Source organism: Sphaerodactylus townsendi, linkage group LG04 (assembly GCF_021028975.2).
Source record: "Sphaerodactylus townsendi isolate TG3544 linkage group LG04, MPM_Stown_v2.3, whole genome shotgun sequence".
Lineage (NCBI taxonomy): Eukaryota > Metazoa > Chordata > Lepidosauria > Squamata > Sphaerodactylidae > Sphaerodactylus > Sphaerodactylus townsendi.
The window spans coordinates 45,147,495-45,161,066 of NC_059428.1; the positions used below are offsets into that span (position 1 = coordinate 45,147,495).

General features: G+C 48.6%; 1 protein-coding gene across 1 annotated transcript in view; it reads right to left on the reverse strand.

Moving 5' to 3' along the window:
* Window positions 1–13,572, reverse strand: part of MYH15 (myosin heavy chain 15) — a 117,531-nt gene that overhangs the window by 30,404 nt on the left and 73,555 nt on the right. The window contains exons 28-30 of the mRNA XM_048493758.1: window positions 11,766–11,856; window positions 8,617–9,006; window positions 7,352–7,478 (exon numbers count right to left, since the gene is read on the reverse strand). Of these exons, the coding sequence (XP_048349715.1) occupies window positions 7,352–7,478; window positions 8,617–9,006; window positions 11,766–11,856 (608 nt within the window). The remainder of the gene's footprint in view (window positions 1–7,351; window positions 7,479–8,616; window positions 9,007–11,765; window positions 11,857–13,572) is intronic.

Here is a 13,572-nt window from a genome sequence, read left to right on the forward strand (position 1 = left end):
CCTCACCGGGCTTCGGCGAAAGCGAGCGCGGGCAGACGTAGAGAGTCACCAGCCCCTATGTAGAGAGGCATGCTAGAGGCAGCTCCTAGCAAGGGAATCACCTAATGGTTCCGGATGACTGGAAGACCACCTTTCGCATAAGGCAAGTCTTTTTGAGCCCTGCACAATATGTGATCTGGGAAAGCTGACAGTTCCGGCCCAGCAATGTCTCGCTAGGGGAGTCCGCCTCGGGCGGCACCGCATGGCTAAGCAATCCGCCAGCATGACAAGCTTTACGGCTTCGATGCCTTCGCCAACCCCAACGATCAGGATTAGGCCCTGCCAGAGCGCTCACCCCACGGTCGCCTCTGAATGCTTCTTGCCTTGCCAGTATGCGTTTATCAAGGTTCCCACCGCCGGCCAGCCAACCCAAAGTTTCTCCTCGGGCCTATCCGCAAGTAAAACCCCAAGAGCTCCTCCCACGCTGAATTTGTGAACAGGCTCCAGGAGGCTCTCAAGAGGTGCAGGTAGATAGCAGAGGAGGTCTGTAAACGTAGCTCCTCATGCGCCTCGCCAAGGAGAACGCTTCCACTGAGTGCCGCAGAGCAAACTCACGGGCCTAGGCAAAGATCCTGAACTGGCTAACATGCTTTAAGGCTTGCTAGGACATCGGATCCTCCGCCGCCACCAAGCTAGCCTTCGGCCAGTGAAAGCACTCTCCACCACCAGGGGACAGCCCTTCCAGGATGGATTGCTTTTAATTATGGCAGGTCAGACACACATCTTCCCGGAGGGAGTGGGGAGGGCAGCCCCCATGGGGGGCTCTCTCCACAATCCCGATGGAGGAGGGTCTTCCCCAGCAGAGATGAAGGCTCCCGAGGCCGCCAAAAACCCGCCATGCCCCCGGTGCCAGAGAGGCTTCCACTGGAGAAGCGACTGCCCATCGGGAAACTTCTCGGCCGGCAGCATCTCCCCCCCCAGCCCAGGACCACAAGTGAGGAGAGTACTAGAACAGGCCCAAACACCAAGACCCACTCCTCAAACCCACCCCCTCTCGTGGCATCTTCCTCGGGCTCACGTGCACTCCAGCCCATCTCCTTCAAGTTCCCCACTTAGGTCCTCACGTCGCCCCAACCTCCAGTATGTATGCACCCCATCCCTTACTGGGACCATTGGGTTGGTGCAAGCTAAAAGGCCTCCCCGGCTGAACAGGGATTGTTCATCGCCCCCTCGGAGTAATCGACTCCACGCACTTCAGGGACCCATCCATCTCCAAGTCTGGACGTAACATCCCCGCTATAGGAGTTGCCTAGCTGGAACCAGCTGCGCACAGCTGGACTCTCCTTCCTGCCCCACGCGCTGCCCGCCATCAACAGCTGTAATAAAGGCTACTACCATTTGTGCCCCGGGTAGCCATCAGGGCGCAGGCCAGTACTACCATCAACGAAGCGGTGGAGACAGACTCCATTGGAAGCTCCCCGCCCATATCTGGAGCTCACCGGGAGGGGTGTCTGTTCAATGCCTGGTGGACACCGGGCGGCTTGATGTGACCTGGCTATCAGGAGGCAGCCGAAAGTGGGTTTCCTGACTCCAGTGGCCAACCGGAGCATTCCTGTCTCGCACATCTGGGTGGGGAAAACAAACCGCCGAGACGTGAGCATCCGCCAATGCACGGTCCACATAAGGCAAACAGCTCCAGGGCTCGAAAGGCAGCTCAGCTGTAGTCCGCTCCCTATCATTCTGGACATCCATGTCAATCTCTGGGGAAGGGACTTCTGCATGAGCCAGGTGGTCAAACGACTCTTAGTCTTGGGATGTGATGAAACCCCATCACACAGAGATTATTGATCCCACTGTGCCTTCTTGAAACTCATTCTTTGAACTTCCAAGCAAGGAAACTATTCCCCCCTTTTTTCCCTTCTTCTCTTCCCTCTATTTTTTTCAACCAGGGCAAAGCCGGAGGGCCAATTGGCTGACTGGCCCTCCCTGGATAGAAATCTGGGCAACCGCCCTGGTGTACCGCAGGAAAGTAACTGCCAGGACAGGCCCCAGTTTAAAAAGCGAGGCTGCCGCCACTATGCCCCTAACAACAAACCTGCTTTGGCTTGTGGCTACCATCGCCATGCTTTGAAGCCGAAACCGCCTCTTAAGGAATGGTTTCGGCGGCCAGGGCGGAAGGAGCTCTCTAGTCAAGGGGATGCTGTCAAGACCAAATTCACACATAACCTGTGTGGGTTGTGGTTGCCCAGCGCCTGGCGGCTGTATGAACACAGTGTGCAAGGCCAGGCGCCTATTGGCTGAAGCCGCCCCTTAAGGAGCGGTTTCAGCGGGCGGCAATTCCCCAAGATAATTCGATTACAAATTCAGCACCATTTCCAGCCTCTCGGCGTTAACCACCAAGGTCACGGTAAGTATATTTTCCCTGCAAAGAAATACCCCCCCTTTTGTGTGTGAAATTCACCCCTAATCGCCTAATTGCTTTGTCTCCTGGATGCATCCACCACCCAAAAGCGCATCCAAGCCCTCTTTTGTGTTGCAAATTTAGCATGCATACCCACAATTCCCCAGGGTCCGCTTGCCCCCTCCTCCCTCGAGGCTCGGACCCTCGCTTTGACGCACTCCTGATGACGCTTCTGAAGCCAGCTTCCATCAGGATCGCCTACCCTCTGCCCTTCCTGTCAAACAATTTAAAGAAAGAGGAGGGCGGCTCCCCAGTAGACTGCATTAGAAGCAACCCTTACGCGGGCTGCAAGATAAGCTGCTTCGTATATAGTCGTCTTATATCAAACACTAAATCCAACAAAACTTGATTTTGACTCTCCCGCCATCGGCTCTCCAAGCCTGGCGGGATCGGGCCCCTCCTATAACCTGGGAAGGAGGGTGTGTTTCAGTCCTTCTTCCTACAGATCTCCTGTGGATCCCGATTTCGCCATGACGGGCCAGCCCATGGAATGGCGCCAGGAGGAAAACAACCCACCCCGGAGATGGAACGCATCTCTCTGGAGGATCCCGTCCAGCGGCCTCAACGGGAACGCCGCCACCGGCCTTAAAGACGGGTCCAAGGACCCGATGACCTGGGGGAATGTCAAAGCAACCGCCAGCCAAGCTCAAGAGCTGCTCGCCAGCAAGGCCACCCCGAGACGCCTCGAGAACCTCTGTGCGCCCTCTTTGCAATCATCACTGCCAACTCGGCTGACCACCATCCTTTGCCTGCTCTGCTGCCTCCTGCCAGTGGCAGTCGGCCACCCTGACGAGCTTTGACCAAACCAACATCTGGAAGCAAATTTGCTGCCGCTGCCAGCGTTTCGATCCTTCTGCCTGGGCCAGTACCTAGGAAGTCGGGAGCCTGCTAAGCTCCTGCCTGCTCCCCGTCTGCAAAGCCCCTGGAGACTTCCTAGCGGAGTCTGGTTTAAGCCCCTTTATGAATGCTTCATCCATCAAGTACTCTATGAGCGCTGACTGGGGACCCGTCGTCCAAACCCTCCCGGCCGGCGCTCTCTCCCTCATCACCAAGACTGTCGCCAATCACAAGTCCAATACTAGTGCCCGCATTGCCGGCGCGGCAAGACGAGAGACCGACCCGGGCCCATTCACCGGCTCGGCCAACTGGAACTGCACGCGCACACCCGGAGGACATTCCCCCGTGTATGGAAATATCTTGCTCCCCAAGGGGTTGGTTCTGGACTTGCGGGGAGAGAACTTTCAACTACATCCCTGCTTGGCTTTCTGCCGGGACTCTCTGTTGCCTTAGCCGCCTCACCATCGTCCTGCCTCAGGCTCCACCCCGGGAGCCCGGACGCCGTCGCCGCCAGCTCCACTCTGCCCCTCGACCCTCTTGCCGGAGACGCGGTTGCCCTCTCCGAAGCGGAGTTCGTCTCCTCGCCACTTCCCTAGTGGGAGTCCCCGGACTCGCTTCTTACAACGCTAAGACCATTGGCCGGGCTGGCCTGTGCCCTTGCGAAGTCCATCAACTCCACCTCCATTGCTCTGGATGCTCTGGCCTCCGAGCAGCAGGAACTTCGTCAAGCGACTTTAGATAATCGTGCCGCTATTGATTATTTGTTGTTATTGCATCATCAAGGTTGTGAGAATGTACATGATATGTGTTGTTTTAATCTTTCTGATAATTCCCATTTGATTCATATGAAAGTGCGTGAACTGCAAGATGTTGTATCTAATCTGAAGTATGACGTTTTGCCCCACTGGTGGTCAGCCCTTTGGAGCTGGCTACCGGGGGGATGGTTAAGTGTTATTGTACAGCTCTGCATTGGTTTGATTGTGTGCCTCATCGTCGGATCTTGTTTCATTCAATGTATATCTAATATTGCCTGTAACATGTGTAAGAAACCCCTCGACTTTCCCTTGCATCGCAACCAAGTTCTAATGTTGCACAAGCAGCTCGGCCAGCTTGGCCAAACGGCGGAGGAGACGAGCGTCCCCTTAAATCGCCCCCTAGCATTTGGCCTCCTTCTAAATGTAAAAGGAGGAGATGTAGGGATGCACCGCAGACCCAGCAGCCCCGTAAGTAGAGCACTGGCCCACCGGCGCTCCTACGGCCTTCTGGTCGCACAGCGCCCCCACCCCTCATCCCCCGATGAGTCACAGGTCATGAACTACCTGGCTCACAACCACCGGGTGTCCCGGACAAAGGGACAATGGTCTTGCCCCCCAGGTGAGGATTAGGCCCAGACGCTGATGCTCCTCTCCGCACGTAGCAGCCAGATGAGATCATGCATCACATGATGATCTCTCAGTCTCCCGCTCTCCCGCTCTCCCGGAATTCCCCCCGTTCCGCCCTTCTACACGCCCCCGTTAGAATCATAATAAAAGGTGCCAGGAACTACACCCTTCATCTGTCTCCCAAGAACTTCAAAGTCTGCCTCAGTGTATGCGATGGTGTTCACAACCATTTTATTCATTCCCACATGGTCCATAACAAATTATCTGTAGGTTTGATCAGTTTGGGAATCCAGTCTGCAATATCATGAATATTTGCCCCTGACAAGCAACATGTCGTTTTGGCTGGGGGGGGGGGGGGGGAAGGCCTGGGCATCTTTCAGCTAGGGGGTCTGTTAAATACCCCAAACAAATCTTTTGTTAAGGTTTTGCCACATGGTTCCTTCAGCATTTCACCATGGATGCGAGACAGATCTCAGCTCAATGGGCTGCTTGTCCTCTTGCACAAATCCCATGTAGAGATTTTGAATATGTTTTTAGAAGGGTAAAAATCACTAAATGGAATTCCTGTATATCTAAATGGGCTGCTTTTCTGGCAACTTTTGTCAGCCACTTCTGTTGCTGCAGTCCCAGAAAGCTAACAATATAAAATAGTACCATTGTATTGGGGGGGGAAATAGCCAGCAGTTGAGAAAAGATAACAGAAAGCGAAGGCACATGTTGAATGCAAATAAACTATCAATGAGTGAAATGTGTATAGAAAGAACAGAACATTTGTGCAACACAAAATTCCTTTGAATGATCTAATTTAGATCTGCAGTAGCAGGCAGCAGATGTTGGAAGCCACTCCAATGTGTGACATAAGCAGAGATGCCCTGTCTCCCATATTGCAACACATGGACGAACATATAAAAATATGCACAAACAGCAACATGGAATGGTAGACCTAATAGAACAGCAATCAGTTCTTATCCAGAGAAGCAATAGGCAGATCCAGACCAGGTCCTACATGTGACAAAGACAGAGTAAATTATTCCTTCATATCCATCTTGGGGTATTCCACACAGCAAAATATAATATCTTTAGGATGTTATAAAAATATCCGTTTTGGCATTTTGTGTTCCCTCAGCCCGGGAGAATAGAAGTGTTGTCAGCCAAAATGGATCTTTTCCCCCCACCTATTGCATGGAGCTCTTGTCAGTTTCACAGTGGTGCCTGCCATTTGGTGTGCTGCAGCAGATTCTCCATGGAGGTGTCCTCTGCTTGCAGCTCATTGGTTTGCTATTTCACTGTAAAAAGTAGATGAAGAAAGCTTGTTTAGCCTGGTGAGCCCGTGTATGTGTTGTTTTCCCCTTTTTGTTTTGTTTTGAGCTGCAAGCAGATAAGCAGCAAGTGGAGGAAACCTCCATGGGGAATCTCCACGGAGAATATGCTGCAGCACACAAAATGGCGGTTGTAAGCAGCAAAACAAAAGTAATAGGTTTGTAGGAGAACTAAAGTGTTTCCTGCTTGCTGGCATTTGCTCAGCAGGCAGGAGTTGCCTTCAACCCGGGTTGGGGGGAAAAGATCACTAGTTTCGCGATTTTTGAAAAACTCAGATTGAGAGGAATGTAACAGGCTGAACTCGTTTTGGGGAAGAGCTGTGCGAAGTTCTTCCCCAAACGCTTTTTATAACATCCTAAAGACGTTACATTTCTCCTGTGTGGAATCCACCCTTGCCACAAAGTGGTAGCTAAGGAGACACATGATGGTGAGATGATACCTGAATTTGATCCCACATTCCTCGGATATGTCCCAATTGGATTATTAAGCCATTGTATGGACTGACAACAGATTCAGAGATCCAAAGAACAAGCTGTTTGGGGATATAAGGAATACTCTCTGTGTCTCTTCTCTATTCCCTACAGTGTATACCAAAGGTGGAGCTACCAGGGGAATGGGGGGCTGCACACTGCACCAGGCGCACACCTGGGGGGTGGAAAATGGCCCTCGCACTTGCCACAGTTCAGTCTGAAAGTGCAGGCTGGAAAAGTGGCCTGTTGGAGCTGAAAATGGCCTGGTGGGAACTACACTTCCCACCACACCATTTTCAGCCTCAAGTGAACAGGCCGCTTTTTCTAGCCTGCACTTTCAGGCTGAACTAAGGTAAGTTTGTGTATTGGGGGGAGGGGGGAGCATCACAGGGGAGAGGTAGAAAACTCAGAGAGTGCACCGGGTGCAGTATAGCCCAGCTACACCTCTGGTGTATACCATTCAGTCTACATGCTACATTTTACATTCGCTCACAACAGGGAGTGGTAGCCATACTGCAGTTATGAGACCCCAGTGGGAATTACTGTGTAACAGCACAATGAGAACCCAATTTAAATTGGAACTGCATCATTGGGGGCAGGGGGGGCACTAGCTTCTAAAAATAGTGTCTGTAAACCTGCACCACAGTTCCAATCTGATTGGGTCCTTACTTTGCTTTTTCAAAGGAGTTGCTATCGGGGACTTGGAACTGCAATATTGCTGCAACACCCCCACTGTTAACTCACATGAAGTGTAATGAATAGTTTTGACCTATTTATCACATGAATCAAAGACAGAGGAGCAAGGGAAACAAAGGGGCATGGTGCAGTATCTACTGGTGTGCAATTGTAACTATGGTTCTGACAGGCTTCCTGTGTTTGTGACAGCCACTTGTCCAACCTACCGTTCTCAGTCTGCAACTTTCCTTTTTGGGCAGTGAGGTCACTCACCAGGCGGGTGATCTCTTCCAGTTTTGTTTTTGCCTCATTCAGCTGGTCCTCAAAAGTGCGACACAATTTCTCTGCATTTGCCTAATGGAATGGGAACCAAGGTTATTGTACCATATTCAGACAACATGCGTTGTTCGCTCATTTTTCCTTTAAGCCTAATCTCTGATAAACTTACAAAGAGTATTAATGGCACACTTGTTTTGTACAAGCAGAAAGAAAAACCTTGGCAATAAAAGCAATGAGAATACTAGCACAGAAGCTAGGGGATAAAGCAGCTAACATTAGGTCCTTTTAAATACCTATGTATGCTTTTATACATAGGCTTTTTTGTAGTACTTTCTTTTTTTTTACTGGAATCATTAAACAAAATAGTGCTTCTACATAGTAGTGGGCGGCCAGATGGAAGAGTATCAGGCATTTAATTAATAGCAGCTTTGAATTCTTCAATAGAACTGATATAATGGAAAAATCTCATTTTAGTTGAAACAGAATGACAGATCTGTGAGCTGTAAGACCATGCTTCTTAACAGATTCCTCCTAATATTGCAAAAAAGTAAATATTCCCAGAGGAATGTTCTGCAGTTTTTCTCTATGTCATTTATCCAAGATAAGTTGAGGGGATGCTTTTTCAAAGATCATATTGAGAAAGACGAATTCCCATCTTCATTTTTCTTAAATAAATATACTAGCTTTAACTTCCTGAAGAAGAATAGCTTGATTCTCAAAGCCGTCTGGGGATTGCTTTTTATATATCAAACTTATTGGCTAGTTACTGACAAAATGATCTCGAACAAGTTGTGCTTGTAATGCTTTCTGCCAGTGTAAAAATACCTGTGCCCCATGTGTTGGTTTAAACCAGCGGTTCTCAACTTGTGGGTCGCAACCCCTTTGGGGGTCGAACGACCCTTTCACATGGGTCGCTTACGACTCTCTGCATCAGTGTTTTCCATCTGTAAAATGGATAAATGTTAGGGTTGGGGTCACCACAACATGAAGAACTGTATTAAAGGGTCGTGGCATTAGGAAGGTTGAGAACCACTGGTTTAAACTCATGCATGGAGATTTAGAAACAGACAACAATGATATGGACAATGTATATTGTCTGGGTATATGAGAAAAATATTCAGAGGTTATTCCTTGCTATTAACATTGCTGGAATGAAGACAAAGGAGATTTGATAGCAGTCAGTCACCACCAAGATTAATCCCAGAGTTTTTACCTTTCCCTTAACCAACTGCTCCATATTGGATGACAGGTCATCCACTTCGAGCTTCAGCTCGCTCTTCTCTTTCTCAAGTTTTTGTTTGACCCTCTGCAAATTATCCACTTGCTCCCCAAGCTCTGCCATGCTGTCTGCATGCTTCTTCCTCAGTGTGGCCGCAGTGGCTTCGTAGTGCAGCGTGGCTTCTTCAAGATCCCGTCGCAGTTTCAGAAACTCCGCCTCCCTTTTTTTGTTCATCTCCAGCTGTGCTGAACTGGCTCCTCCAGCCTCTTCTAGCCGCTCACTCAGCTCTTCCAGCTCTCGAGCCAAGTCTGATCTTTGCTTTTCCACTTTTGCTCGGGCAGCTCTTTCTGCTTCCAGTTCTTCTTCCAGCTCTTCTATGCGGGCCTATTAAACAGGACAACATTATACAATAGCAACACCCAAACCTTTACAGAGCCTCCTTTTAAAGATGTCAGACTAACTTGTATGATATAACTTCTAACTCCCCACATTCAAAATGAAGATGTTAGCTCCACACCTTCGCAAGAACATTAAGAGCTGAAAAACATTTAGTTACCTATTAGTTAACAACTGGTCAACACATCTGCATCACGTCCACAAGACATCAGCACATGATTAGTTATGAGGGGAAAGAAGGCACAAATATCAAAACAAGATGAAGGATAACATAAATGCTGGCTTTTCTTATGAAGATTGCTTTGTACCACTGTGAAATGAGGGGAATAGAATAAAGATAGAGGGTAACTTCAAACTTTTATGCCCCCTTTCCATGTTTCACCTCTGAACTAGAACTGTCAGAGTGGATTAGTCACACATTCTGCTTCTGGTCAAGAAACGAGTTGCAGAATTATTAATGGTGATCCCTTACCCTCCAGAAGAACACCAAGAACAGTTTTGACAGCTGTAAGCCCAATGAGGTCATTGAACTTCTACAGATCACTAGCCAAGAAGATATGGGTTTTTTTCCTCAAAGAGTTCCTATTTTGGGGTAAACTTTGGAGCCAGTGTAACCCATCCAACAGTTCACAGCAGTTTCCTTTGAGAAACAGCCTGTTCTTTTACTGACTAACATATCCCTGGGTGCTTGAAACATTTGACCATATTCAAAGGAAGATGCTTTGCATTCTGCTATGGATATCATATCCAAAAGACATTTTGTATCTTTTGTTTACTTTCTTCTGCTTCTTTCTGTAAGTGTCAGTATCCACTTAAGAGCACCAGAACCATACCTATATGTGCCAAGTTTCCTCCAGTTCAGGAATAAGATTCCATACATGCTTTCATGTCATCAGCTTCTCCATCAAAATAGGGGTGGTTACATTGGTGGAAATTTTATTTTGGTTATTTAGCTTCCTTCTTTAACTCAGAGAAGTGCTGCCATTTTTACATGCTATACAGGTATAAAATTGTAACTGATATCTGTGATATAAAAAGGTTGACCCTTTGGCCGTTTGTGCACGGCGACGGAAGGGGTCAGGTCGGCGTAGATAACGCCGACCCGACCCCTCTGGGACCATTCGCATTAACGGTCCCAGAACCTCCTGGGACGACGGCGCAGAGCTGCGCCGTCGTCAGATCAACCTACCTGCCTTGCGGCCCTGCGGCACGTCGCCGAGGCCAGGGGACACGCCCCCCTGCCCTGCCCGACCGCTCCGGAGTCGCAGGGCAGAGGGGGCGTGTCCCCAGGCCTCGGTGACGCGCCAGAGGGCCGCAGGGCAGGTAGGTCACCCGGACATGGGGGGAGGGAAGGCGCCTTGGAACGGCAGTGGCTCCAAGCCGCCATTTTCCATAAACCTTGCTGGGGAAGCGAGGTTGGAAAACAGCGGCTTTTCACCCCTCGGGCGGAGCGAGGGCAGCGCGACTGCGAAGCAGCTGTGCCCCCTGTGCGAACGTCTCCCTGGGGACGGTGTTTTTGCCTTTGTTTCTAAGGGCCTTTGTTTCTAAGGATTCTTATTCTAAGGGTGTTAGGAAGGAATTTATCTCTCACACATGTGACTCTTGCTTTTCCTCCAAGGAATTCAAGGGGACAGGAAATCTACAAAAAAAATTACACAGAAATCTACTGAAATCACTAGTTTTAGAGGGCAGAAACTCTGCATAGGAGGGCACTGTCAGTTATACCATGAGTTACTTTAGGCTGAAATACTGTGACTTGGCCAAAATCACTGAGTACATTTTATGGTTATGGAAATGTAAATCTGTATTTATCACATATGACTTCAACATTTCAATGTACCCATGATAGTATGTATATTTTATTTTTATGTTTGGCTTTTACAAGCATAGAGCATATGGAATGTTGAGAGCAGTTGCAAGTTAGTTACAGATAGGAAAATCCTAGATGAAGACGGGGAAACTAACCTGTAAGGAAAAATCAGACTACAGGAAAGAAATGTCCGAACTGCACATTCACCATGCAGCTATGATTTTCTGTTGGTTCCCAGCTGTTAGTTCCCTGTTAAAAGACCTAGTAAGAGTCACTCATCTAGATGGTTTTAAGGAGTTAGACCTGTGGTGGCAAATCTATGGCACTCCAGATGTTTATGGACTACAATTCCCATCAGCACCTGTCAGCATGGCCAATTGTGGGAACTGTAGTCCATGAACATCTGGAGTGCCATGGGTTCGCCACCACTGAGTATGGAGGATAGGTCTATTAATTCATCCTGGTCAGTATCTGAATGGGGGACCACCAAGGAAGTCCAGGTTGTGATGCAGAGGCAGGCAATGACAAACCACCTCTGAACAACTTTTGCCTTGAAAACCCTATGGAGTTCCCATAAGTCAGCCATGATGTGACAGAACAAAATTTTTTGTTAAAGGCTACAAGCTGTAAGATTCACATGGTATCTTCATATTCGCAGGAAGTAGAGCTCTGAATGCTCTGTGCTGGAAATAAACAGCAAGAGGCAGCTGTGGCATTCATGCTCAGCTTGTGGGCTTCTCTAGAGTGACACCCACTAGAAATAGAATGCTGGACTAAATATACATTGGATGTGATTCAGGAGGGGACTTCTTATACTGTTTAAAATTCTGCAATGGATTCTAATAACCTCAAGTTCAGATGCAAGAGTATGCTCAGAAACTATAGCTATCGAACTGTACATTATCCTATGTATCCACAACAAAGCATGAGTTATTACCTGAAGTTCCTTTATCTTTTTTTGGAGCTGTATCACTATGGCTTGTTCATCCTCAATCTTGGAATTCAGCTGATTAATTTCAAATTCTTTCCTGTAATTGCAATGTATGCTTTATTGAAGCTGAGAACTAGTGCTTAGGTAAGATCATTTTATTGGTTACTAAGAAGGCTGCCATATCTGAAGCAATAAGCACTATTATTATTAATATTGCTATGGCAATTGCTACCCATAGAGTAGCAAAAAACTGGGCTCCCGTATAAGGAATAGCAGGGAGCATTAACAAATATTTATATAGAAAAGTATATACTTTATACGCACAGAGAGAGATGCATAAATACAAAAAGGGAGTGGTTACACACAAATAAGTCAACAAAGGAGAGAAACATAACTGCACAAATTATGGTGTATTATCACTCACTCATATCTTCACTCTTCCACTTCTGAAAGATTCTTTACTGTCAGACATGCCCCAAGAGCTGGAGAACACTTGTTGCCTGATATGCTACTTAGCATAATGGATATGGTGATGTTGATGACCCAAGTATGCTTTACCAGAGGTGGGATCCAGCAGGTTCTCACTGGTTCCCGAGAGTAGATTACTAATTATTTGTGTGTGCCGAGAGGGAGTTACTAATTGGTGATTTTACCACGTGATTTTTGCCTTAGTTACACCCTCCTCTCAGCAGTAGCGCGCAACTTGAAGCAGTCTAGCAGGAGGTGCACCGGCGTGCGTGGCAGCCTGTGCCTGCGTGCATTCGTTTCCCGCCCAAGGACCGGCACAGTGGCTGCGTCCTTGCCACAGCCCTGCCCAGGAATGCCCTGCTCCCAGAATGCCCAGCCATGCCCCCGTTGTGCCCCGCCCAGCCCCATTGGCGCTACGCCACAGTTTGAATCCCACCACCATGGGAACCTGTTACTAAAATTTTTGGATCCCACCACTGTTTACAACTCTTTTGAGTTCTTCTGCTAACTAAGGCCCTTTCTGTACAGGCCAATAAATATGGGTTAGAGGAGGGTTACATAAACCCATCCTCACCCTGGGCTGTTTGCATGGCTGGCTGTCCTGTGAATAGGGCACGCATCTTTGTATGGAGGCGAGTGCGTCATTTTGGATCCCTGCTGCTTTGCAGGGAGGCAGAACAGCCACCCAAAGTCATATTATGGCCTATTACACCTGCATAGCTGCACAGGTGGGAGCCGGGGACTACAATTCTCTGGCTTGATCACAGCCCCCAAAGGGGCTCACAGCCGCAGCTGTTCGCTTGGCCATGGCATGTAAGCTGCATTTAAATAAAATTATAGCTAAAAACACAATTCTCAAAAAGCTCACTCTGTGGCCAATAGGGCAAGTGAGGGGTAGGTTAGACCCGTGTTAATGGTGAGAACTGTGCAAAGTTCCCGCCCAGTACGGGTCTATCCTACCCTTCACCCACGCTTATTGGCCTGTGCAGAAAGGGCCTATGGCTGACCATATCTTCATCTCCAATGCTGACAGTTTAATTTGACTTGAGAAGTTTTCAAATAGTCTTCCTTGGTACTTCTCACTGTTCCCATCTCTGTATTTGGAACTGGAACCTTCTGAGTAGCCACCTATACAAGCATGGACTTAATGGTTTCAGCAAGACTCCTTGGCCCTTTCCTCACTAACCTTAAGCCCCGTGCTACTCTCCTCAAGTAGCGTGTGGTCCCCCGGTACTCCCCACTACAGGGACGGCGACAACGCAGCCGCCTCGACGCTGCCGCTCTTGCGCCCCTCAGCGCGCAGCATCCCTGGCGCTCCTTGAAACGGTGCCTTTTGATGACGTGG